The following is a 26661-nucleotide window of genomic DNA, read 5'->3' as shown; positions in this document are numbered from 1 at the left end:
CTGGCATCTCTAAAGCAGAACCCCTCAGATCCCCAGAGACGTCTCTGATGTTTGGCTTCCAGGCAGGGACTGGCATCTCTCTCTGGTCTCTATTCACTTTATTCACGCGGATGCGTATTCGGCCAAGTCTGACGTAATTGGTGGGACGAATGCGGAAGTGCCCGTTGACTCTTATGTTAAATGTTCACTATAAAAGCACCACTTCAAGAACCAAAATAGTCAAAATAACAGGCTGAATACACTATCGGGGTTACAAACTCATCATTACCAGACTCCGTTTTTTTCACTGACGTTGTTTTAGCGTTTGGAAATACATGGAAGTGAATGCAGCTAACGGCTATATGGCTTATTCACTTCCATGTATTGGCTTGACCAATGATCAATGACTTGACCAATATGGCAGCTGTGTGAATAAAGCAAATTCTGCCACAAACCCGCCTTGTCACAAATACCAGATCACATGCAGGAATATTTGTTCAATGTTGATCGGCACAACATTCCACGAAAAGGTCAAAAACCGAGACGTGGAAATTGAGAAAACTGAGAAAAACATCAACCACCGACAAGCAAACAACGTATTTTATCCCTGACAAAAAAAGTGCTCTGTTAAAACTTAAAGCCATTATTCTGTGGAAATAGGCTACCCAATCTACCCCATCTCCCTCAAGTCGTGAGCACAAGCCACATTCCAATCTCTGCTTCTTCCTGGAATGAGGTGACACTCACGGCCCTGCTTGGGGTTGCATAATACTACTTTCACTTTCACTGCAATAAGTAGAGCCTGATTAGGGCTCGATAATATCCTTCTGCCTCGATCCTCCGTCCTTGCTGCGTGGCCGACCTGGCGGTGGCGTGCTCCTTCGGCCTCGGCTCGCACGCTATCTGGCCGTGACGAGGAGCGCCGCCCTGGGTCCGGCGCTGGCCTGCCCGACCCCGTCTGGACCGCCGCTGACACACACACACTGAAACGTGCAAGCACCCACAGACGTTATGTACCTTGGTATGCTGACATGCAGCTTATGGCGACAGACACACACACACACAACACACACACACACACTGAGACAAAGAACAGATGGGGGACAGACAAACAGGCTTGCGGGGAGATTCAAAGCCACAGCACCATCAATCACAAGGGAGCGTGCGAGACCCTGTCGGGGTATCGGGTCGGTGGAAGCGGCAGCGGTTGGGAGCGGTTGACTCCAAATTCCTCAAGTGTTCCTATTTCATAAGGCTGTCGTGTAGCTCAATTTATAGCTAAAACACTGGAACAGACATAGTTGCATCGTCTGGGGCCAAGAAAAGCATTCTTTTATAGTTTATTTATTTATCCTTAAGATCAAACAGTACGACTGACCCTAGATTTATGCTAGGTAGGAACCTTGACCCTGAGCCATGGGAGGTCAAATAAGAAGACCCCACCCCCCCACCCCCCGCCCGCCATCAAGGTCACCTGACTGGCCGCAGAGAAAGTTTTACGACATCAGCAGCATGGCCTCCTGGGAAGGCTGGTGTCAGGTGTCAGCAGACCCCAGCTACAGCAGGGAGAGCCATCAGCGAGCACAAGCAACATGAGACCTCATATCCTTTAGGACACCGCTGGTGGACCAGGAAAAGGGCTCCGACCTCATAAACAAGGTGTGGCCTCCACTCCCCAGGAGTTGTGTTGTATTTGACCAGGATCATAACTTATAATTCTATGAATAGATTTAATGGATACCATCTTCTAGTAGGGTGTAGAGTATGCAGATGTTGACGGAGTACACACGCTGATGTTTCCATGCCGACATACTCAATTGATAGCTAAAAGAATTACCGAAACAGACAGCTGCCACCACATGCTACGATACGATAAGATAGCCTTTATTGATGGGCATGGACAAATAATGTTGATCTCTTCCTAGAGTACCAGGAGATATTGAACTTCTAGTTTGTTTCTGCTTGTTCTTTCTGCTTGTTTCTGGTCTAACAAGGATCTGGCAGCTAGACAGTCGCTGGTGACCACGAGCCAACATGATTAGTCACCGATGTTATGCCCTTGAGCCTTGAGAGAGCCACTTAACATCTAATACTCTGCCAGCTGGGAAGTATTTTGGAAGCGTTGTGTGTGTGTGTGTGTGTGTGTGTGTGTATGTGTGTGTGTGTGTGTGTGTGTGTGTCCATGTAGGTATCTCCCTCTCGTTGGTATCATGCAGGTATCTCCTCTCTCGCAACTCAGACCATCCTTGGTTAAATATAGGTGAAAAAACGAGTCTATTCTCAGACAAAATGAGAGGGTCCTGTTCAGCTGGGCTTTCTTCTGGCTCTATTTAGCCAGCATTCATCTTTGTTTGTTACGTAACGTATCTGAAAGGCCAACGAGAAAAAGAAACAAGGCTACTGTAATTTACAGCCTCATTGCTCAGACGCCTTCAGACGTTTTACTGTCAATCTGTCAAGGAAACATACAAAATAGCAGCTTCCACAGACGGAAAAACCCTAAATGGAAACAACCGGAGTACTGAGAGAATATTATGTCCTGATTGCAGAGCCACAAGCCAAGTGAGAAACGCCAGCTTCTGCTGCCAACTCCCAAAACATTGCATAAATAATTGAGAAGATATACTAATATATATATATATATATATATATATTAGTGATTTTAGCTGATTTAGGGATTTGACATCCAGCGTCACAGCCAGAAGAGTTGGGGGATAATCAACCCTACACAAGATATTCCAACGCACACACACACACACACACACACACACACACACACACACACACCTTAAACCACTTTAAACCCTTTCTATTGCTGCCTTTTCTTTGTAAAGGAGGAGGCAGTCAGAACTCAATAGAGGAGTGTAGTGTAGTGTAGTTTCTAAACAGATGCTCAAACAACTCCAGCGGAACTCAGTGGATGATCATCATCGGCAACTGATGTTCGATTGTGGTTGCCAGAAATAGCCACACACATATGAGACACTTGTCCTTTCCCATCATCGTGATCACTGTGTCTTCGCTGGGAGTGAACAGAGACATGTGACACATTAGCGGGGTAGAGTTGTATACTGTAGACTGTCAGATAAAGCCACTAATAAGCCACAGACTCGGGCTTCATGACGTAGGACATCCAACTCCTATGATGCAGGATAGCCTTCAGAAACAAGCCTCGGCCATTTCAGGGAGGACTCATGGGAGTCTATTGAAAGACGCTCCTGTTCAGACACAGTGATGGAACCATCAGCTGGGGCCATTTCCATTAGGGACTGCATCCAGACAGACAAGAGAGGGACAGACGTGAGTAATTTACCGGCTGCTTCAGACTGACGAGCCTCTCTCTCTCTCTCTCTCTCTCCCTCTCCTTCTCTCTCTCTCTCTTCTCTCTCTCTCTCCTTCTCTCTCTCTCTCGCTCCCTCTTACTCACTCTCTCGTTCCCTCTCTCCCCCTCACCCTCTCTCTCTCCCTCACCCTCTCTCTCTCTCTCTCCCTCCCCCTCCCTCCCTCTCTCTCAGCTCCATTCCCTGAGTGGATCTGTCAAACCCTCAACGGTGAAGCGTCATTAAGGGAACACGGTAGGAGGCTCCAGCAATATGGAATCAGCAGGCTTTAAAAGGGAACTCAGAGGACCGGATCACGACGGTATGAAAAGGGCCCCTGGGAGAGCGGATAGGGCCTCGGCGTCTGGGAAAGGAGGGCGGATATGGAGGGAGAGAGCAAGAGAGAGAGCAAGAGAGAGAGAGAGCGGCAGGACGCGTGCTAGATCGATTGCAGAAGCGAGCGTTTGAAATAGACAGACTGAGCATCACTTGTACCACGACTAAAGCCTGCGTCCACAAACGCCCTCCCTGACTCATCGTCTGTCTCTCTCTCTCTCTCTCTTTTTCGTCACTTCACATCAGTGTATTCGGCATCTGGTCAATGTTACTGTGAGTGGAAGCATTTAGGCCCACAGTCAGTGGCGTAACGAACCACCAGCGGGCCCTATAGTAGGCTAGGTTGGAACACCATAACACACAGTAGGCTAGCACACCTTTCCACAGATGAAAATATGTCGATAGAATCACTTCCAAACACACATGAAAACATCCAAGTGACAGCGTACCATATAGCCTATATATATATATATATATATATATATATATATATATATAAAAGTGACAGCGTACCATATAGCCTATATATATATATATATATATATATATATATATATATATATATATATATATATAAACATATAGCCTAGGCCCAGGCTACTTTCATGATGACGGCGCTCAGCATATATGCATATTTATTTGCAACGAGTCTGACACGGTACCTATTCTAAACACAGCCTAAACATTGTTGGTCTATAGGCCCTAACCAGCTAACTTGCTACTGAATATAACGTTATATAGGCCTACTGCTTTTGCTAATAGTGAATGGACCTACCCATCTTTACACGAACAGCTTGTCCTCTGTAGTAGTGTCCTCTGTCTGAGTCGCCCGGTGATGCGGTGGTCCACTTCTGCTCTGACCTGTGGTCTTTAGCTTCTATCTTTATTTCGTGTCAGTTTGACATCCTGGATATATCCTTCAAATGCTAATGGTAGACCCTTCTGTCTGCTTCTGTCTGAATGTTTTTTGTTTTTTCCAAAATTAGACACTATTTGTCCAGGGAGTGCAATTAGCGAGTGGGAGGGCCATCGAAAGCTTGTCGGACTTAGCAACAGTAACTAAGGGGGGCGGGCCTTAGTGTAATTGATTGAGTTGGCCTCCGTAATGAATGAAATGGGGCGGGGCCCTAAATCATCGCGGGCCCATGCACACAAAGTATATTCATATAAACCACATCTCTACACATATAATTCTGCTAGTTACGCCACTGCCTACAGTATGTATGAGGAATGAGGATAGGCGATTATATGAGGATAGAATGGGCGATTATAAGATGTACATGTAGCCTAGGCCTAACCCCCATGAAGAAAATAGTAGGCCTAAGTGTCTGATTGGGAGACACTAAACAGAAAACCAATACTCTCTAATGCATTTCGACCTGCAAATCAATTCCCCCATATGAATGCAAAATCTATAATCTAGGCTTGATGGCCAAATCTAAATCAATGTCCTCAAACAATAAAATGCCAATTCCAGGGCCTTTCGTGTGGGTGGATTGCTGACTAAGCTACTTCGATCCAAACCCTGTCGCTGCAGGTGATGGCTCTCTCCCTCCAGAGTCTCTCCGGGGAGACGAGACCCATGATCAACAGTAGCTCTGCCCAATAAAACCGTGAGGGATGGGAGTGTGACGTCGGGGAGGGAGTGTGGCGTCGGGGAGGGAGTGTGGCGTCGGGGAGGGAGTGTGGCGTCGGGGAGGGAGTGAGGCGTCGGGGAGGGAGTGTGGCGTCGGGGAGGGAGTGTGGCGTCGGGGAGGGAGTGAGGCGTCGGGGAGGGAGTGTGGCGTCGGGGAGGGAGTGTGGCGTCGGGGAGGGAGTGAGGCGTCGGGGAGGGAGTGTGGCGTCGGGGAGGGAGTGTGGCGTCGGGGAGGGAGTGAGGCGTCGGGGAGGGAGTGTGGCGTCGGGGAGGGAGTGAGGCGTCGGGGAGGGAGTGTGGCGTCGGGGAGGGAGTGAGGCGTCGGGGAGGGAGTGAGGCGTCGGGGAGGGAGTGTGGCGTCGGGGAAGAAGCGCGGCCACTCATCATTTATACAGCCGTCGGGATTAATGGTGCGTTCGTTTATAACTGGGGGGTGGCAATTTGCGACTTGCTACTAGGAATGATTAAATAAAACACCTCATGAACTCGCACTTCCTCGTCGCAAATTCGGATATGTTTCTCAGCCCCCAGTTGCTCGAATGCACTAGATATAACTAGGTTACTGTGATATAATGGTATATAGATATAACTAGGTAACTGTGATATAATGGTATATAGCTCGAATGCACACAGGTCGGAGGTAGGTATTTTGCCACTTGCGACTTGCCACATCCGACCACAAACGAACGCACCATAAGTGACCGTGTCAAACAGGTCCTGTTGTTTCGACATCCCATAGCCTTCAGTCCACTCCAGGGTCTCAGTCCAAAAACATGTAACTAAGCCAAGACAAAGAAGGTTTTGGCGTGAAAAACTGAAGACGATTTTACGATAAGATGAATTTGAATTATCGTCGGGGTGGAAATGTTCTTTCCATTCCTAGAACCATTCCTAATTCATTTTGAGAATGTGTGGTGATGGATTCAACATTGTGTAGGCCTACATTTTTAAGGTGTTTCTTTTGTTGATAATGAGGACAGTTTGTTCTCTCAATATAATGTTACGTCTATTTTGGTTTGGCAAAATGTGAATACAAGACTGTAATTCACACACTCAATTGCAAAGCCAGTTATGGTGTTTTGGTTGAAAATTAGGCCAACAGCTCTTTATTTCCAAGACCAGTCAAGAGAACAGGCGTTATTACCAAGATAAACATACAATCATAAAAAAGTGAATTCAAATGTTTTGAATAGGATCAGAATCCGAAACGGTTGGTTCTGGTTTATTTCACAATTCCTCAAAGCTTCTTTGAAGCAGCCAATACAACAATCCATGTGTTTAGCAACCACTACCTAATTTCATTGAAATACCAATTGAAATATAAATCCATTAAATGCACTAATGCATGAAAACAATATTCTAAATGTGCAACATATCAGTAAGGTAAGAAATGTTACTAGTGCTAGACGACAGTGAACTTTAGTAAGTAGTTCGGGTAGTAGTGTTGCTGTAAAGGTAGCCTACTCTTGTGAGCAGAGAGAGGGGAACTCTTGTGAGCAGAGGCCTTCAGTCCTAAAATGGCTCAAGTGCGCCCTCTATAGGAGCTATTGAGATACTAGTCACACGTACAGGGTACTACAGCTATGACTAGACCCTACTTCAACTTGTGCGCAATTAAGAAGTCCGAGACTAGACAAATGAACAAACAATGTAAACGCAAGAAGAACAGTCCATTTTCTGTTGGTCCACTTTTTTGGAACTGAGTTTGGTTCGTTTTAAAAAGGACTTATTATGTGAAAACACCCTGAAAGTAAGCCTTTTACGGGAGACAGAGACACACGGGGTGTCATGGCCCAGTCCAGGTGCCCAGGAGGGTCATGTTCTACACAGCCAGGGGTCCGAGGAGAACCGGGGCCGAGGTGGATGGGAGCGGGGAGGGCACCAGGCCCGGGACCAGAGGAGGGTGGTCCTGACTGGGCGTGGCCGGAGGGGAGGCCTTGTTGTAGCTCAGGTCCAGGATGTGCTTCTGGAGGTGTCGGATCCAGTCCTCCTGGACCGAGAGAGGCCCGTGGAACACTTCCTCACAGAACCTGACAAGACGGGATGAGAGAGTGAAAACGAGAAATTGAGAGAAATGCATACGCATAATTAGGGCTGGGTATCAACTCGAATTTCAAGAATCGATTTGATTCCGATTCACAAGGTTCAGAATCGATTATCACGATTCAATTAGATTTGATTCGATTCGATTCAATATCGATTCGGTTAGTGTTACTAAAACCTGTGTTTTTTTTAGCTGTAACCTTAATTACATGACTGCCAATTTATGCAACACATCAATATTAGGGCTGGGTATCGATACTGATTTTCAAAAATGAATGAATGAATGAATCATTTAATGAATGAATTAACTATTCATTCCTTCATTTATTCATAAAATAAAAGATCGATTTTGGGATTCATGAATCAAATGATTCAGAATCGATTTTTTAAACCCAGCCCTACGCATAATGACTAAGCATCTTCAGACAATAACATGTTTTTTCGAAAACAAGCAAAGGGCTAAATCACGGAGGTTGTTAACCTCGTGAGTTTAACGGACTCTGACCTCAGATAGCAGTAGCTCACTATCCACACATCCAGCTAAACACTCACCTGCACTTGAGGGAGTAGACTTTGCCCACCAGCTTGACCAGAGGGGTGGGAGGGGGCTTTGGCAGCAGGGCGGGAATGTTTCCTGACCGGGAGGGCTGCTGGGAACTGGAGTCTTCTTCTCCGTCATCCAGGTGTGAGTGGTGTTTAGAAGGATGCCGTTCGAAACCTGCAGGCAGAGAGAGGTAGTAGTGAGACTCAGAATCTACAGCAGAGGTACTAATTACACGTGTGTGTGTGTGTGTCCTGTCTCACCTCTGGGTGAGCGCACGTTGGGGTCGCTGTGACCCGCCTGTGTGCGCTGGAGACCCGCCGGCGTGTGCGAGCGTCCCTGGCCCGCTCTGGACGACCCCCCGGCGACCCCGGCCACCTCTCGGCCTGCCCTGCGGCCCAGCTGCAGCCCCAGGGGCTTCTGGGATCCCGTCGGCGCCAAATCGGAGTCCGAAGACAGAGAGGGAGAGGGGGCGATTCTCTGGAAAGGAAGAGAGCAAAAAAAGTGTTTGCGTGAATCTTTAGATGATTCTTTAAACGGACAGCATCGTCTATATCATTCACCCATACTGTCTAACTGAAACTGCACTATCCTGGTTAGCCTAGATCATGGGTTCCCAAACTCCATCAATGTGGGCCTCCCCTTTGAAAACAGTGACACACCCGCGCCCCCCCAACCCTCCAAATTTGTCCATTTTGCAAGGCAGCGTTAGCTAGCCCATAACGTTACACAGCTAAGTTAGATCGGTGGCACCTGTTGCTAGTTAACGTTATGACGTTTTCGCACAATACATTCATGCCTGCGGGGGAGGCTCTCTCTGCACTATCCACAAATTAAGTATACATCTCTCCCATTATTTATTTTGATCTTCTGGCCTTTAAAATCACGTTTCATTCATAAAAACCATAGACAATTAAAAAATAAAAAACATGTTTTTCCTTCTTTTTTTCCCAACCATCCCTCCGCGCCTCCCCTGAATTTCTTTGGGGTCCCCCAGGGGAGGCCCGCCTCACAGTTTGGGAATGCCTGGCCTAGATATTCAGTCTAATATGGGGACACCCGACGAAGGCCTGCTTGGTCAAAAACACCGACAATAAAACCTCCAAACAGCCTGAAAAGCTCACCTTCTTGATGTAGAGGTCTCCCACTTGGTAGCGTCTGGTGATCTCCGCCACCTTGGCCGGTTCCCTCTGGATCCACTCGCTGAGGACCTCGACGGGGGACCCCTTGACCCCCTCGCCCCTCACCATCACCCCCAGCTGCCGCAGGTGGGCACGCGCGTGGCTGGCCAGCGCCTTGCGGTTCTCGAAGTCGAAGCCGCACAGTTCGCAGGACGCGTCCACTGTTCAGCGTCGGGGGGGGGGGGGTTGATTACTTCAATTAGCTCAAACTCAATAATAAATGGTCATCAATTGATGACTGTAGTTATACAATGGGAGAAATGAGTGGAAATGTTCAGGGGTTATATTGATCTGCTATTGCGTTGTTTTAAGCTCTTGCTCAGATCCCATTGTTAGTGTAAACACAGTCTATGTGGGTCAGACAAGCTTTTCTGTGCTTAAAGGGGAAAAACTACAGTTAAAATGGTGTTTTTTCTTCCCAACTTCAATTTTCAGATTTTTCGATATTCTTCTACTCTAACATGTATACTATCACTATATTAACAGAAAATTGACTTAGAATTGACAAGACTTGATTAAAAACTTCTATTTTTCAAATTATTATAACTGTGAAATGAACTGTATTCATAATGCTTATCTTTATCAGGCATTTCTTAAAATTATGTTTTTTCAGTGCCTGACCTGACCTGCTATCTCAACTTCCAGGGCAGGTGCATTCACTAAACTTTACATACTGATTCTCAGATGTATTCTGCAGATATTTACAGCTGGAATTGTGAATATTTTGTTGTCTTTTCATTTTAGGTTGCATTTCCTGTCTAAAAATACGCCAAAAGCAGTCTTTTTTGAATATCTTTTGAAAATAAGCTTGTATTCACAAACCCAGCTGTAAATATTTAAGTTTTTAGTACATTGTCAAAACAAAAGTAAAACTTTAAGCCTGACTTTATCCATTGTTTAGATAGTAGAGATCGAAATATGCTAATTTACACATATTTAATGAGTTATTGCCTAATTTGCATACCTAAACTTTTTTTGAGAGAGAAAGTGTAATACAAAAAAGATTTCTCTTGATGTGAAGATTAAACCGGTAAAAATTAATGAGAATATCTTTAAAGGAAAAAATGAAATCCTATTCAACTGATGTGTCTCCCCTTAATACAACACTCCACTGATACTGTACAACGGAAACCACTAGTAAAACAAACCACGAATATCCCTGCTAACAACCAGAGCTTCACAACATGTCTCTGTATCTTACCAGGCTGAGAGGTCGAGCTCTTCTCCGGAGAGCGTCTCTCCTTGAGGGAGAAGTCCAGGGGAGGGGTGAAGGTCTTGGGGGAAGGCCGGTCCAGGGGGAGCCCGTCTAGGGACCTCTTCGGCCCCTGGGGGGCCCACGTGGGCTGGCCCCAGGCCGCGCCGGAGCCCCGGGGGTCGACGCCCTCCAGCATGACCTCCCGGAGGATGTCGATGGGCGACTCGTTGAGCGACCAGGCGATGCCCAGCTGGCGCAGGTGGGAGCGGGCGTGGCAGGACAGTGCCTTGCGGCTGTCGAACACCTGGCCGCAGAACTCGCACGGGATCATGGGTATGGACGACCCCGATTCTGGGGAGCGACCGTGCGGAGAGAGAGAGAGAGAGAGAGAGAGAGAGAGAGAGAGAGAGTTGGGGGTGATGAGCTCAATTGTGGTAACACATATAATAAATGATCCTCTAAATTAGATATCAACTGGTGGATGGAGTGATGCACACAGTTTGGATACTTCGAATAATGAGACTCACCTGAGGTTTTGATTGGCTGAGAGGAGGGAGTGCTGATTGGCTGTGAGGAGGGGGTGCCAGAGCTGTACCCCCCCGGCGACCCCGGGCTCCCTATATCAGACACCTGGAGCTCCACGGGCTCAGGCTTGGGCACGGCCAGCCTGGAGCCTTTCTTGGCCCTGGGGCCGCGGACAGCGGGAGCCACCGGTGACTGGGTGGACCGGACCGGGCTCGGGGCCGAGCTCGGAGCCGGGGCGTTAGCTTTGGCGCCGACGGGCTGCGCGGCCGGCAGGACGCCGCTGCTGACCAGCTGCTGGACCGTGTCGATGGCGGAGGCCTTCCCCAGCTGGTCGGTGACGCCCAGCTGACGGAGGTGCGAGCGGGAGTGGCTGGCCAGACCCTTGCGGTTCTCAAACTCCTCCCCACAGAGGATGCAGGTGAAGAAGACCTTGGCTGGTGATGCTACTGCTGCTCCTAATGGGACCAGAGGAAGATCAATGAATCAATCTTATTTTGGAGGTAATCAAGGAAACACAGTTAAATTCATGATATATGATATTAATGATATGATATAATGATGATATAATATAATATGATGATATAATAATGGTATAATTCATGATATATGATATTAACGAACAGCCGTGAATGTAAGATCCGATCCATTTTGAAAGAATGACCATACATTTCCTGTTCGAAATTTGGGACTTTTGGACTCGGAAACCCGTGCCCGACGCCGTACAGCTAACGAGTCGCGCGATGCCGTCCGGCGTGAGACAGCGACACGGCGCCTTCGCCATCAACTCACCGCCAGAGCCGAGCCTGTAGTCGTGCGCCAGGCCCGCGTCCAACCCGGAGGGCTTGGGCCGTTTGCTGGGCGGCTGGAGAGGGGACGAGGGGGCTCCTTTACCCGCGGCGCCGTGTCTGGCGGGCGAGGCCGAGGAGCCGGACGACCATTTCCCAGAGGGCTTGGAGGGCGAGTTGAGGCTCGGGGCGTCCCGCTTCACGCCACCGCCTATGGGCTTGAGGTCCTCGGCATCCATGAGCTGGTAGAGCAGCTCTATCGGCCCGCCTCTGGTCTCCGTGTTCTCCGTGACGCCCAGCTGCCGCAGGTGGGCGCGGGCGTGGCTGGCGAGGCCCTTCCGCGTCTCGTACCAGGCGCCGCACAGCTGGCACACATGCACCTCGTCGCTGGTGTTCATAGCTGTGGCATGGACGGAGGGGGGGAGGGGTCATTTTAAAGTCACACAGAAAGGGAAGTTGGAGAACATCTTGCTTCCGTACTTTGACGTATTTCCACCTGAAACGGGCTGCAAGGGCGGGACATACGTTTAGATGAATTTCATTGGAACGTTATCGAGCGGGCGGGATATTCAACACTTGAGGCTGCAGAGTACTTGACGTTTTGATTGACAGGGTGGATGTCGTGAGGCCTAAAATCTAAGGTACCTGGTGTCGTAATTGCACATGACCTACCGTTTTCCAGGAAGTAAGAAATTATATACTTTGATATAAGATTACAACAAAAGTAGAGTAGTTGGGCATGCATTGTTGAATAGGTGAACACTATGACCAATTATCTGAACCAAAATGGGACAGAATGCTTTTTTCATTTCTGGGCGACTTTAAGAATGTCCTCTGACAGGCTTAAGTGTTTTAGATATGAAAGACATTCAATAGTACACCCACTAAATTCACACTGATGCAATATTGAGCACATAAGGTGAATCAACATATTGAGACACAAATTAAACATCATCACCAGGGGTGAACCGCGAGAACACGGACGGCGCCGCGACCTACCCAGGGTGAGGGGGGCGTCGGTCTCCTGCGGCGCCCAGAGGGGCTTGGCGGGGGGAGTGGACTTTCTGGCGGCGCCAGTGACCTTGGCCTCGAGGGCCCTGAGGGGAGAAGAGGGGAGCAGGAAGGGGGAGGGGGAGGCGGAGCCCGGCCTGGACTTGGCCCCCGTGGCGGACGGCGAGGAGGGCCCCGGGGAGCTCTTACGAGACACGGCTGCGGGGGAACCCACGGACGCCGTTTTCGGCGGCGTCTTCGCGACCTTCGGCCCGACTTTGGAGGTGGGGGGGGAGCCCTTGTCTTTCGGAGCTGTTTTCTTGGTGGTGGTGGTGGTGGTGCTGCTGGTGGCGGCGGCGGGGGCGGCGGTCGGGGGCGTGAGGAGACTGTCGGGGAAGGAGCCGTCCCTCTCCTGGATGATCTGGTAGAGGAGCTCGATGGGAGCGCCGCTGGTCTCGGACGAGTTCACGCCCAGCTGGCGGAGGTGCAAACGGGCGTGGCTGGAGAGGCCGCGACGCGACTCAAAGTAGGTCCCGCACAACTCGCACATGACGGGACCTGAGAACGCAGAAGGAGTTTAAAAGTGATGTTTTGTATAAGCAGTAACAGACAGCTGGAGTCTGGCCAGACCAGACAAATGTTAACGTATGATATACTGTTTATAATTTAGACTAGTTCATGCAAAAGGATGATCATATGCTTTAAGTATTTTTCATTCAGAAACATCTCTGTTCCAAGACCACCGTTGGCTTCCCACCTTTTGAGTCCATGACTGGGGATATCTCGCTGGGTTTGGTTCCAGTGTTGAGGATGGACCTGACCTCAAGTTTGTTGTTGTCCCTCTAAAGATGAGAGGGAAATACATCTACATTGAAACGAGGCTTCACTGATAATGCAGAGTCTGACCTATGCAGCTGTCAGCTGGTTAAAAACCTCTGTCATTGCAGACCAGTCTGCTGTGGTCAGCCAAGACGAGGTCGATGCATTTTAGATAAGTATTAAAACTGCCCTCCATTCATAGATGTGCTCATTTGTCCTAACTCTAATCTTTCAAATATCATACCCTAACCCGATCATAAAGGTTCACCTGTCTATAACTTGTGTTGCGTTTTCCCTGCTAGGAAACTAGTACAGTGTTAAGATAGCTAGCAAATGTATGAAATTAGCTAGCTAGCAGGCTAACGGTTCCGGGCTGCATTGGCCTAGTGCTCACTTTATACATCCCACTGTAGCTCACTGAACCAAACTGTATATGGCAGGAGTGGCTAGTTATCTGTACAACGAATGTATGTAATACACGAGATGTATTAAACTCACGAAATATACAGTATTCGCCTCTTTATGTGCCAATCTTGATATGTCTACCTTGAAACACAATACCACCGAGAAACAACTGAAAACGTACTTCCGGCTCAGGACATTGATGCTTGTCACAATAAAGGCCCTCGTGTGTAACTACCCAGAGGAAATTAATTAATTACAGGAGGGTCTTTAATCAGCCACAAGGTGACACACACATTACAGTGAGCGGTGACATAGCACACAATACACACACATGCAACTTTGGGGGGTCGCCGGTGGAAATTGTTCCCTGCATTTTTCTCCCATCCAAACTGTGCTCCTCCAGGGGCAGCCAGGAGCAGTCAGGGGCAGCCAGGAGCAGTGGTCAGCCAGGGGCAGTCAGGGGCAGCCAGGAGCAGTGGTCAGCCAGGGGCAGTCAGGGGCAGCCAGGAGCAGTGGTCAGCCAGGGGCAGTCAGGGGCAGCCAGGAGCAGTGGTCAGCCAGGGGCAGTCAGGGGCAGCCAGGAGCAGTGGTCAGCCAGGGGCAGTCAGGGGCAGCCAGGAGCAGTGGGCAGCCATCGTTCATGTCGCCCAGGGACCAAGTCCAAGTGCTCAGTGACAGGGCTAAAACTGAAGAGCATCTGTTCTTCTGGATGTTTTTGGTATTGGGTTCTTTGGGAGGAAACCCTTGCGAACATGGGGAGAACATACAGCCCCAGAGACCTTCTTGCTGTCAGGCGACAGTGCTGGGTGCTTCACCACCGTGCCACATGTGAGCGGTTTTGGGGTTCAGTGTCTCTCTGAAGCCCCTCCGGCACACTGCTGGGAGCTGGAATCTAAGAGGACCTTGTGATTCCCAGCCGGCCGCTCTAACTCCCGAGCTATGTGCTGCCCGGTAAATGAGTTAATGTACGGGTATTTTGTTTTACCATTCTCAAAACATCAACCTAAATAAGGCAAGTCGGTCAGTAGCCTAAAAAAATATTTGGATATGAACAAATAAAAAAATATAGATATTTATGTGAACATTTACTTCCGACTTTTATTTTGAAAGGAAGTTTAGTAACCTTCTTCCTATCCGCTGCCGTTTTTTTTAGACTGAACGGGGCCTTTATTTTATCTTGTTTTAAATAATCTGTTAGTTCACCAAGCTCAAAATAACAAGGACATTTTTGTATTTTGCTTTTATAAATTGTAATTTCAAACATCATGGGTGTCTTAAAACAATACAATGAAAATTCTATCAACATATTCCCAGACCGTACAGGTATGTTCCTGTCAAATGCCCACTAGCTCCACCACGACCCAATTCACTGTCACACAACCGTGTCATACTCGGATAAAGAGACAAAACATTTATAATAGCTGACTGAAACAATCTGAAACTTTCAATCCATAGTTACCAGGTGGACTTCCAAGATGACAACTACTTGCCCTGAATAAAGACACAAATCTAACTCCATACGTGTCTTGATGTAGCCTACTGTAGCTACTTGTTTGCCAACCACCATAAAACCAAACGAAGAAGAGGAAGAAGAAGTACTGTAGTTACAACCAACTTTTTATTTTATTTTTTATAAATCTTTATTAATCAAGGTACAAAACAGTACAAAATGTACAGTACAAAACAATACAAATTAGCAACAATCAATCAATACAAAGAATGAAATAAAACAAATTTAAAAATAATACAAGAGCCAGGGTACATATATCAAGCCTTTCACACAAACAAATCAAAGTAGGTGCACAAACGCACTGTCTTCGTAGCCTTCTTATTATTGGAGGAAAAAATAGTCTTTATGTATTGTTTGGTTTCATTTTCTAGAATTTTGAACAGGGGTTTAGAGTTAGTAAATTTGGATTTGTGAATGTGAAATTTTGCTAAAAGCACTATTAGGTTAATCGTAGTTACAACCAACGTTTCACACAAGCACGCGCTACGTGACGTCAGTAGTCCAGCCTTGCTTCTGCTCGCGTCACGCGCAGCAGTACTTTATCCTGCAGTGCAGAGAGGATTCCCCTGCTCCATCTACAAACTTCACTTTAGTCCTTGCTACAAGAAACGTAGGTGTACTTTCTGTTTAATGAATCTGTTATTGCACATTGCGTTTTTTGTTATGACGTGCACGCTTTACATTTCTCAAATGCCTTCACTTGCGTTCAGTTCAGGACCGAACAAAAGAAACCGGCTAACGGCTAGCTCCCGTTAGCTCACCGGCTGGTACCAGACTGGGTCATCCGACCCTTGACTTGCGGCCTCTTTCTAGCCTGTCCTTTGTTCCTTTCGAGCAGGTTGTTTATGGGCGATTTTGGGGCATTGAGGCAACCATTTAATAACTAGTTGATGCTGTGAATCTGTGAAAAGTTATTGCATTGACCGTGTATTTAGACGAAATATTTGTGAAATTTCAGCATGTTATTCTAGGTTCGATGCTTCTAATGTGCGCGTGCAAATAGACACCAAAAAAGGGTCGCAACAGAGAAAATGAAAGCCAGCTAGCTTGAAAACAACTGCATATGACTAACGTTTCAACTAGCCACCAAGTCATCCCTGCATAATTTAGAGAGGTTATGAAACGGGGATACCCAATTAGCTCTTAATTTGCCTCCTGCCGTGCAGGTGCAAAGGATGAGACGATGCATAATATGAACTGAAAAACGAATAGTGCACAGATTTTGTGGGTCACCTAGAATTTAAATTAGGTCTTCTAGGCTTGAATTTTAAATTAGGTCTTCTAGGCTTGAATTGCACATCTATTCGGATCCTCTTATGAAAAGCTTGCTCCCACCCCCTGAACAACTGACTTGCATGTGACCAGGCTTGCTTTGCCTCACAGAACCAGCTTTTGTCGTAGTGCTCAAAGAGTTTGAAACCGAGAGCTAGGATTTATTTAGTCAACTTCAATTCGACTTTTAGCAGACTTCTTGATCAGGGCTAGTTTCAACGTCATCAATTGAGGCGATTGCCTAGAGCCCTAGACACTCCGCCCACATCTCTTGTGCGAAGCCGTGAGGGTGTGTAATTCAGGGTGTGTAATTGACTGCAGTCTTCGTCTTCACCAGTGAACCGCCACCGTCACCATGTCTTCTGGAAACGCCAAGATCGGTCAGCCTGCTCCCCAGTTCAAGGCCACTGCCGTGGTGGACGGACAGTTCAAAGACATCCAGCTGTCTGACTACAAAGGTGAGAGATGCTGGTTGTGATCTTGTGGACGGATGCTCTGCTTTGCACCGAGCCGAGTGCTTTAAGGTGACCAGTATAACCCACAGAGCAGATTGTAACCTCTGAGGCTTTGTGTTATCCTCGTCAATTTAGTGATGTGCGAATTACACTTGACCTCCTCCTTGTTCTCTCTCCTACACCCCTCTTTCTCTCTCCTACACCCCTCTTTCTCTCTCCTACACCCCTCTCGTTCTCACTCTCTCCTATACACCTTTCTCCTACACCCCTCTCTCCTACACCCCTCTTTCTCTCTCCTACACCTCTCTCGTTCTCACTCTCTCCTATACCCCTTTCTCCTAAACCCCTCTCCTACACCCCTCTCGTTCTCACTCTCTCCTACACCCCTCTCTCCTACACTCCTCTCTCCCACGCCCTCTCCTACACCACCTCTCTCCTCTCTCTCTCTCTCTCTCTCTCTCTCTCTCTCTCTCTCTCTCTCTCTCTCTCTCTCTCTCTCTCTCTCTCTCTCCTCTCTCTCTCTCTCCAGGGAAGTATGTGGTGCTGTTCTTCTACCCCCTGGACTTCACCTTCGTCTGTCCCACTGAGATCGTGGCGTTCAGCGACAGGGTGGAGGAGTTCCGCAAGATAGGCTGCGAGGTCCTCGGCGCGTCCGTCGACTCTCACTTCAGCCACCTGGCCTGGTGAGCGGGCAGTCCCTGACCAGCCAGAGGGGGTCGGGAGATCACCTAACAACTCGGTTTATTTTAATATAGAGTATGTCTATGTTACCGTCTATGTTACCGTAAAGGATGTCTATGTTACCGTAAAGGAAATACCTGATATTTTAGTTTGTGAGATTAATGGGAAGATGTCACAAGTATGGCGATAGGAGATTAGCTAACAACTCGGTTTATTTTAATATAGAGGATGTCTTGCGTTAATGTTACCGTAAAGGAAATACCTGATATTGTAGTTGTGTGAGATTAATGGGAAGATGTCACAAGTATGGCGATACAGTGTTTGCTTTGTATTGGTTTTCATCAAGAGAAGCAAAGGGCCTAATCCATCCACCTTCTGGTTGATATCGTTTTAGCGGGTCTTTGGCTGAAACCGCCATAGACGCTCTTTGGTTGAAAACGTTTTTTTTTTACACACGGTTCTTTGGTCACGCCCACACTTAGTTAATCTCCCGATGCCCTACAGATCTGCACAGTGGTGATATGACATGTGACCGTTAACACTGACCATAAGTTACTTTACTCAATCCAACATTCTTAACGGGATAGGAACATTCTTAGAGGGAGAGGTCACCCCCCCCCCCCCCCCCACAACGTTTGATATTCTTTCGCTCACCCCCAATGTGGTATGTTGGACAGGAGTGTCAGCATCTTGCTCACTCTATTCGTTGGCTGTGCCACCCTGTCTGGATGCCAACATTTAGCTTCCATGCAGAATTCCCATGGGCATGACATTATCCCTAGTTAACTTTCAGAAAAAATAAACTGTAATTTTATTGGGAATTGGTAATGACATTGGGAATTACACTTGCACCTAATAATGTAATGTTAACCAAATATGTTAACATTAGTCTCTGTTTAAGTACATTTCTTACCTTGGAAGAAATACTTTTGGTTCTGATTTCTGCTTGTATATGAACTACATTGCACAAAGCCTGGCTTATAGGCTTTGGGCTTGTTGAGCCGATCAGAACTGTGCAGTCAGCAACAGTGTTGTGAGTAACTGACAAAGTAACGGATTACTGTAATCATCTTACTATTTCCAGTAACTTGTAATGTAAGGGATTACATTTGAATTTTCAGTAATCCGATCACATTTACTGTAAAGTAATCTAATTACAATTTAGAGAAAGTAATCGGTGACTTTACTTGATTACTTTTATTAAGTAACTTGCTCAACACTCGTGAGCAATCAGATACAATCAATTTGACACCTTGCAGAACCCGTTTCATTGTGGAGCAAAATTCAGTCTGACCTGCTCATTAGGGGGCGGCTGTAGCTCAGTTGGTAGAGTGGGTCGTTTAATGACCGAAGGGTCATTCGAATCCCAATCCTGTCCACATGTCGAAGTGTCCTTGAGCAAGACACCTAACCCCAAATTGCTCCCAATGAGCAGGTTAGCACCTTGCATGACAGCTACCACCATTGGTGTGTGAATGTGTGTGAATGGGTGAATGAGAGGCCATTGTAAAGCGCTTTGAGTGCCGCTAAGGTGGAAAAGCGCTATATAAGTGCAGTCCATTTACCATTACTCTTTACTGGGGGAGTTTTCTGAGCGAGCCTCTTTCAGCTCTGCAGTTTCTTCTAGAAGTCTGCACCAAGCAGCTCTTGAGGCTGGGTGATAATAAAAAGTAGAAATTGCTTTCCTCCTCCAGTGAGATTCTCGAATGTCACATGTTAAACTATCCGACTTCTGACTGCCCTGAGGCGATCGCCACCTCTCACCTGCACCCCCCTCTGTAACAGACAGCAGCTTCTTCTTTGTGTGGATACGTTGTTGCGTCCCCCCCCCCCCCCCAGACTCGGGGCCGAGGGTCTATCCTTTCACCACCCCGAGCCTGGGTGAGGGGGGTCACCCGGGCTATATATCCGGCCACACCTCCAGGAGCCATGTCACCGTTTCGTCATCCACAACCGTCAGGCCACGCATTCCGTTGGGTGTCTGATAACTCAAACAGACCCGGAAGACGTGGTCTGCGGTTTGTTCCTCGGCGCCACACTCGCACGCCGCACATGATACCAAGCCACATCTGTGCATCGATGAGCGGAAGCGTCCGACGCCTGTCCGAAAGCGATTAAGCCTCACCCACGCCGGTCCGGGAGGGGAAGGACCAGCCGCACGGCTGAGATTTTCACTCAAACACGGAGTCCATTTTGACAGACGCCATCTTGTCTTCTCCTCCCGTAGGATCAACACGCCCAGGAAGCAGGGCGGCCTCGGCCCCATGAACATCCCCCTGCTGGCCGACCTCACCAAGTCCCTCGCCAAGGACTACGGCGTGCTGAAGGAGGACGACGGCATCGCGTACAGGTCAGTCACAACAGCACTGAGAGAGACAGGTCAGTCACAACAGCGCTGAGAGAGACAGGTCAGTCACAACAGCGCTGAGAGAGACAGGTCAGTCACAACAGCACAGAGAGAGACCGGTCAGTCACAACAACACAGAGAGAGACAGGTCAGTCACAACAGCACTGAGAGAGAGAGAGAGAGAGACAGGTCAGTCACAACAGCACAGAGAGTGAGAGAGAGACAGGTCAGTCACAACAGCACAGAGAGAGACGGGTCAGTCACAACAGCACAGAGAGTGAGAGAGAGACAGGTCAGTCACAACAGCACTGAGAGAGACAGGTCAGTCACAACAGCGCAGAGAGAGACAGGTCAGTCACAACAACGCTGAGAGAGACGGGTCAGTCACAACAGCACTGAGAGAGACAGGTCAGTCACAACAGCACTGAGAGAGACAGGTCAGTCAACAGAGCTGAGAGAGACAGGTCAGTCAACAGAGCTGAGAGACAGGTCAGTCACAACAACGCTGAGAGAGACAGGTCAGTCACAACAGCACAGAGAGACAGGTCAGTCAACAGCACTGAGAGAGACAGGTCAGTCAACAGCACTGAGAGAGACAGGTCAGTCAACAGCACTGAGAGAGACAGGTCAGTCAACAGCACTGAGAGAGACAGGTCAGTCAACAGAGCTGAGGGAGACAGGTCAGTCACAACAGCGCAGAGAGAGACAGGTCAGTCACAACAACACAGAGAGAGACAGGTCAGTCACAACAGAACAGAGAGTGAGAGAGAGACAGGTCAGTCACAACAGAACAGAGAGTGAGAGAGAGACAGGTCAGTCACAACAGAACAGAGAGTGAGAGAGAGAGACAGGTCAGTCACAACAGAACAGAGAGTGAGAGAGAGAGACAGGTCAGTCACAACAGAACAGAGAGTGAGAGAGAGACAGGTCAGTCACATCAGAACAGAGAGTGAGAGAGAGACAGGTCAGTCACATCAGAACAGAGAGTGAGAGAGAGAGACAGGTCAGTCACATCAGAACAGAGAGTGAGAGAGACAGGTCAGTCACAACAGAACAGAGAGTGAGAGAGAGACAGGTCAGTCACATCAGAACAGAGAGTGAGAGAGAGACAGGTCAGTCACATCAGAACAGAGAGTGAGAGAGAGAGACAGGTCAGTCACATCAGAACAGAGTGAGAGAGAGAGACAGGTCAGTCACAACAGAACAGAGTGAGAGAGAGAGACAGGTCAGTCACAACAGCGCTGAAAGCGTGAGAGAGATCTTGTCGGAAGTGTCCCAACCTGAAACAAGTGTTACATGTGTGTGTGCGTGTGTGCGTGTGCGCGCCTTCCAGCTAGGTTGTGCGTCGATGTTTAACATGTAAAAGTGTGAATGCACAGTCAGTCAAATGCACACATTTGAATGACTTTATTTATGTGAACACAAATAGTCACTCAAATGTATGTATTTGACCGACTGTGCATTCACACTTTTACATTTCAAAACATCCACGTACGACCTAGCCGCAGTGCATCCTGGGTAAATGCCTCCGAGCTCATTGTGTCCTCTCTGCTCCAGGGGTCTGTTCGTCATCGACAGCAAGGGCATCCTGAGGCAAATCACCATCAACGACCTACCAGTGGGCCGCTCCGTGGACGAGACCCTGCGCTTGGTTCAGGCCTTCCAGCACACTGACGAATTCGGGGAGGGTGAGTGGGGGGTTGGGGTCGGACCATGACCGTTGGGGGGGGGGGGGGGGGGGGGGTCTTATCTTTTGGTCTGCTCAACCAATAGGTGGCCTGGTAAACATTTGTCATGTTGGTGACACTAAACAACAATGTGTCTGCCTGGGTCTGATTTTCAAATAACCTGACAACTTAAAAAATAGTCCGGTCCACTCAAGCCACCTGTATGTTTCCACCATTGTGAATACACTGATTTTTACATAAAGCGATAGTGACTAATGTCCCTCCTCTTCCTGTCCAGTGTGCCCGGCCGGCTGGAGACCAGGAAGTGACACCATCGTCCCCGACGTCCATAAGAGCAAGGAGTACTTCTCCAAACAGTAAAAACTCTGGTCTCTCTCTCTCTCCTGACATGTCATCCTAGCACTTACCTTCAGGTGGGAGTCTTCCCATTCAGCAGTCATGGCGTCCAACCAACCGCACACAACATACTTACTTCCGTTCTAAAAAACAACTGTTTAGACACAAACTTCACAGTGTTACAGCTCTTTATTTCTGTGTGAATGATAAGCTACTGGTGGAGGAAACCTCTAGTCCGAAGCACTGAAAATATTTTGTCCAGTTTTTGTTCTCTACTTTGCTCAAGTGTTTAAGAAAACTATTGCATATTTTGTACCTCGCAATCTCTTAACCGAATCAGTCTACGGTCATATGATATCATCAGTGGGAAAAAAATAAAGATTTACATGTTAAACATGTTGGCCATGTTTCGTGTTGACGAATAAACCAAATGTAACTGGGTAGGATTTGTGCCTTGTCATTTGTTGGGTTTAATTCTGTCCACTAGGTGGGGCCATTGCACTGTTTATTCTAGTTGGTCATCTTTGAAAGGCCCGATGCAACAGTATGTTGGATGAGAAGAGTTGTGTAAGATTGAGCTATGTTTGTGTTATGTAGCCTACATGCTTATAATGCCGAGGGCCTCCAATTCCCTCCTATCTCAGTAGTGAAGTGGATCACTGGTGAGATATATTCATAATGAATGGCAAACTTTTTTTAGTTGAGTGATGTAGTTAGGTGGCTACTGTATTCATCATTCTTGCTTTAGCCTATAACCACCTAAACTCACTATCTACACCACAGACTACGTGCAGATAAGCCAGGGTGTCCAACTGACAAAGAGTTCAGTTACGGTTTGCTTTCCATGTTTGGCTACTTGATGTTTTTTCTGAGATAAGACGAGTTGACTCCCACTAGTTTCCCTTTCATCTCTCATATCAGCATAAAGGGCAATATTTAGCCTGTTGGAAATCTGTATTTTTATCTCCGCGTTGCTTCTCTCGCTGGTTGTTTTGAGAACTTGAGTAACGGGAAAGTCCCGCTTCTTTAATAGACTTCTCTATCGATAAGCCCGTTCTTTTAAACAGGCGATTGCGAAGTCGAGGGCAAAACGCACCGTGTCTGCCGGGCAGTGTAGGTGGGGGTTCTGGGAAACCTTTCCTAGTGTGACGTAAAACGCCTTATATAGACATACGTACGTACGTCAGTGGGGGGAAACAACCCGACGCGGGCACGTCGCCGACGTCGAGGCCCACTGCTCTAAAAGCACGGCAGAAACTCGCTGGTAGTCTAATTCTGGGAATTGCTTGAAATAATGTGGGCGATTGAATGTTTTGATAAACATTCCTGCTTCTCGAGTGGGTTAGAGTTCTAAAGCTGGCATATCAGTAGGCGAGACTGTATCAAGCTGAAATTAAGCAGAAAGAAAAAGTCTGCACATAGAATGTAAATTTAAATGTATTTACTTAAATATATATACTGTACAAGTAAAAAAGACATGATCAGGATCAACCTGACAAACAAAATAACTTACAATGGAATGTATCACGGTTGACAGTTGTCAAACTAAAATTGTAAACAGGCAAAGCCAACATAATGACACTTTTCAACTTATTTCAAAATGTCCCGAGTGTTACAGTCTTATTGTGCTTATGGTTTAGTATGTCCCCAAGGAAACCATAACAATTTCCCCCCGCCCTCCCAATGCAAAGACAACAAAACTCATATTTTCAACATGAAAACACATAATGTTTGTCAACACATCATTGATTATGATTGCTGTCCCAGTGCAGTAGGTACATTTTTGCTCCTCGATCGGCTAATGTCCGCCCTATATGTTCCAGTGTTCATTCATTGTCCGTGGTCTTTAATAAGACTTGATCTTGGGCGCGATCATGAGTTGGCAGCCGCTGCTCACATGTGTCATGACTTTCTGTTTGAGCTGCGCCACCTGCTCCCGCAGGAGAGACGCGGTGCTCGACAGACCCGCGTTGTCGGTTTTGAGTATCTTCACTTTATCCTCCAGCCGAGAGATGCGCTCCAGCTTGCGCCGCCGGCATTTGGTCGCCGCCAGGCGGTTCCTCAGCCTCTTGCGCTCGGCCTTGATGCGCTCCTGGTTCTCCATGTTGATCGGGGACATCGGTGGGGACCCGTCGCTGCTCAGCATGTCAGGGACGGTCTGGGGCTCCTCTTTCAGCCCGCCGAAGCGCTGCGCGTGGAGGCCTGCTCCGGGCAGCGAGTGCTGGAAGTGGTGCGACGCGTGGGCAGCCGCGGCGGGGTGGTGTTGGTACTGGTGGGGCAGGTAGCTGATGGTGGCGGAGGGGTAGCTGGACGCAGATGTCAAGTTAGTGTTCGGGGTGCAGCTGTTTAGGGTGGTGTACTCAAGGGGTTCCGGCTGCATGGACGAGCCGAAGACTACGGAGGCACCTGCGGACACCCCGCCGGTCCCGATGTGTCCGGTCCCGATGGACACGTTTGGCGGTGGCATCTGGTTCATCTTGTGGAGGTCGTCCAGCGCTTTAACGAATCCGTCTGCGAAGCCCTCTTGCTCCTCGGTGATGCCCCTACTGTAGAAGTACTGGCCAGGAGTCGGTGTGGTAGTGATGACTCCGTTGCTGTTTTGGATAATCAGTCGCTCCAGTTCTGGAGAGGCGAGTTTGAGCGAGTTTGAGCTCCCGGCCGGATAGAACTCGCTCTCCGCGCGCAGCTGAGATTTGATGTTTTGGTTCCGATATGACTCGGCGAAGTTCAAGTTCATGTTCTGCTTGAGGAGTTTGTAGTCGTGCAGGGCAGCGCCAGAATGACTATAAGCAGAGAGAAACGAGTCGTCATGATAGAAAGGCTGTTCCATTATTGTGGACATTATTCAAAAGCAGACAGTTTAGATGTACGTCGCTGCAAATATTGCTGGACACTGCGATGTCTTCAGTGTCCAAAAAAAGGGCTAACCCTCTCGTTTCTTTTTTTTTGTCAGCACCAAACGTCCCGCTTGTAGGCTACTTCTATTATGTTGAAGCCCCAAACTTAGCAAAGAACAGAGCAAAAACTTCCAAAATAGTATTAACTCTACTGTACCAAGGCAATAGACGTCGTTATTTTCTTGACAGTTCTGTCAGTGGTGTCCGTTGACTATCCTTAGACGAGGTATGATTCCACACAGTCTCTCGGATAGATAGATAGATATTTCTTCTTAGATATTTCTTTGCGCACTGCAGTGAGTGAAGTTCATTCCTTGTTGAGTAATACTCGCGTGTGCTCTGCCTGTCCACGAGCTCCAGAGTATTTATACGGGTCTCGAGACGCTGCTCTCCGGTGATTGGTCGGCTCGTTATTCCACGCCCCGCGAGGTTAGACGCTGATGACGTCGTTGCCAGGAACTGCCGTGATAGTAAACAGTCGCGCGGAGCGAGAGAGGAAAAGTTAAGAGCACGGTATGGATTTGCATTATATTCTCTGCGTCAAACAGACCCACAGGCTATGTCTATAGATCAAACTTTTCCAGAAGCTCTTCTTGGCTAGCCTACTTCAACTGCTTATGAGTGGAATAGGATAGGCCTACCCAGGATGCCGTGTGGCCTGCTTATCGCAGATAGGTTATGCAATAAACCCTGAATGATGGTTTAATGAGGTCTTTTGGTATGTTTCTGCCTTTTCACTGTCTTAACGAATATCCAGGGATGTCAATAGACCTACCGACATAATCAATCGATTCAAGATAGGGAGAAAATGGCATAACACTATCGAGCCTATAACGTTAGGCTATCTGTTCCTGCCGTGCATTCATTTGAGTGTGTCCCTAAAACTCAGAACAATAACCACACACCCGTCTTCGCCTTTTCTTTACCCGGCGTCCTATTGATAAGGCCAGGCTGAGTCATATAATCGAACTTGATACCAGTCCATATATGGTTCTCCCGGTGCATCAGTTCCTCTGTGAAAAGCGGGAAGCCGATCCCACGTTGGAGCGCGTCCAGACCGCCTCCGGGCGCGCGCGCTACTCCCTCTCCTCCAGACGCGCGGGGGCGTGGAGGAGACGCGCGGGGGCGTGGAGGAGAGGCGGAGAGGAGGAGAGGAGGAGAGGGGGAGAGGGGGAGAGGAGGAGAGGGGGAGAGGAGGAGAGGCGCGGGGGCGTGGGGGAGACGCGCGGGGGCGTGGGGGAGAGGCGGAGAGGAGGAGAGGAGGAGAGGGGGAGAGGGGGAGAGGCGGAGAGGAGGAGAGGAAGAGAGGGGGAGAGGAGGAGAGGGGGAGAGGCGGAGAGTGGCACTACAGCGCGATGTGGCCAGAATAACCCACGCTGGACAAAAATAACAATCTGTCAGCATCGCGCTGATACGTGAAAAGGTTGAATTGGTCCCTTTTTCCCCACATTCCCTCGGATTCCTACTTTAGTAGTGACTCCTAGCTTTGCACGGAGACGCAGACGCAGCGTAATAGCCCAGAGCAGGGATGAGGTGTAGGCCTATATTAAGTGTCCATAGAAACCATGGCAGGTTAAATAAATAAACAACATTACCCGAGGCAGTGTGTTGGACAAGGTCCCTCAGCACACCTGTTTTGGTAGAGGAGAAAGGCGTCTCTGTCTCCTGTGTATGCTAATGCACTCTGAATCACCGCTCTCCTCCGCCCACGCGTCCCCTC

General features: G+C 48.2%; 3 protein-coding genes across 3 annotated transcripts; 1 reads left to right on the top strand and 2 right to left on the bottom strand.

Annotated features, from left to right (window-relative positions):
• Window positions 1–6494: 6494 nt before the first annotated feature.
• LOC311311102 (protein Wiz-like) lies at window positions 6495–13919 on the bottom strand. The gene is made up of 10 exons (XM_084440743.1): window positions 13849–13919; window positions 13289–13373; window positions 12541–13089; window positions 11546–11941; window positions 10759–11211; window positions 10238–10582; window positions 8980–9197; window positions 8119–8335; window positions 7867–8032; window positions 6495–7301 (listed from the first exon to the last, which is right to left on the bottom strand). The coding sequence occupies exons 2-10, from the start codon at window positions 13299–13301 to the stop codon at window positions 7094–7096; spliced, it is 2565 nt and encodes an 854-aa protein (XP_084296869.1). The 5' UTR covers window positions 13302–13373; window positions 13849–13919; the 3' UTR covers window positions 6495–7093.
• A 1871-nt stretch (window positions 13920–15790) lies between these two features.
• prdx2 (peroxiredoxin 2) lies at window positions 15791–22474 on the top strand. Its single transcript, XM_084440457.1, has 6 exons — window positions 15791–15875; window positions 16875–16995; window positions 17522–17675; window positions 19901–20023; window positions 21578–21708; window positions 21986–22474. The coding sequence occupies exons 2-6, from the start codon at window positions 16893–16895 to the stop codon at window positions 22066–22068; spliced, it is 594 nt and encodes a 197-aa protein (XP_084296583.1). The 5' UTR covers window positions 15791–15875; window positions 16875–16892; the 3' UTR covers window positions 22069–22474.
• A 996-nt stretch (window positions 22475–23470) lies between these two features.
• On the bottom strand, window positions 23471–25258 carry LOC311311176 (transcription factor JunB-like). Its single transcript, XM_084440837.1, has 2 exons — window positions 25099–25258; window positions 23471–24827 (listed from the first exon to the last, which is right to left on the bottom strand). Exon 2 carries the CDS (start codon window positions 24779–24781, stop codon window positions 23891–23893), a length of 891 nt encoding a protein of 296 aa, XP_084296963.1. The 5' UTR covers window positions 24782–24827; window positions 25099–25258; the 3' UTR covers window positions 23471–23890.
• Between the last annotated feature and the right edge of the window lie 1403 nt (window positions 25259–26661).

This window comes from Borostomias antarcticus (assembly GCF_949987555.1).
Source record: "Borostomias antarcticus genome assembly, chromosome: 7".
NCBI classification, from domain to species: Eukaryota; Metazoa; Chordata; class Actinopteri; order Stomiiformes; family Stomiidae; genus Borostomias; species Borostomias antarcticus.
This window is presented reverse-complemented; position numbering and strand designations above follow the sequence as displayed.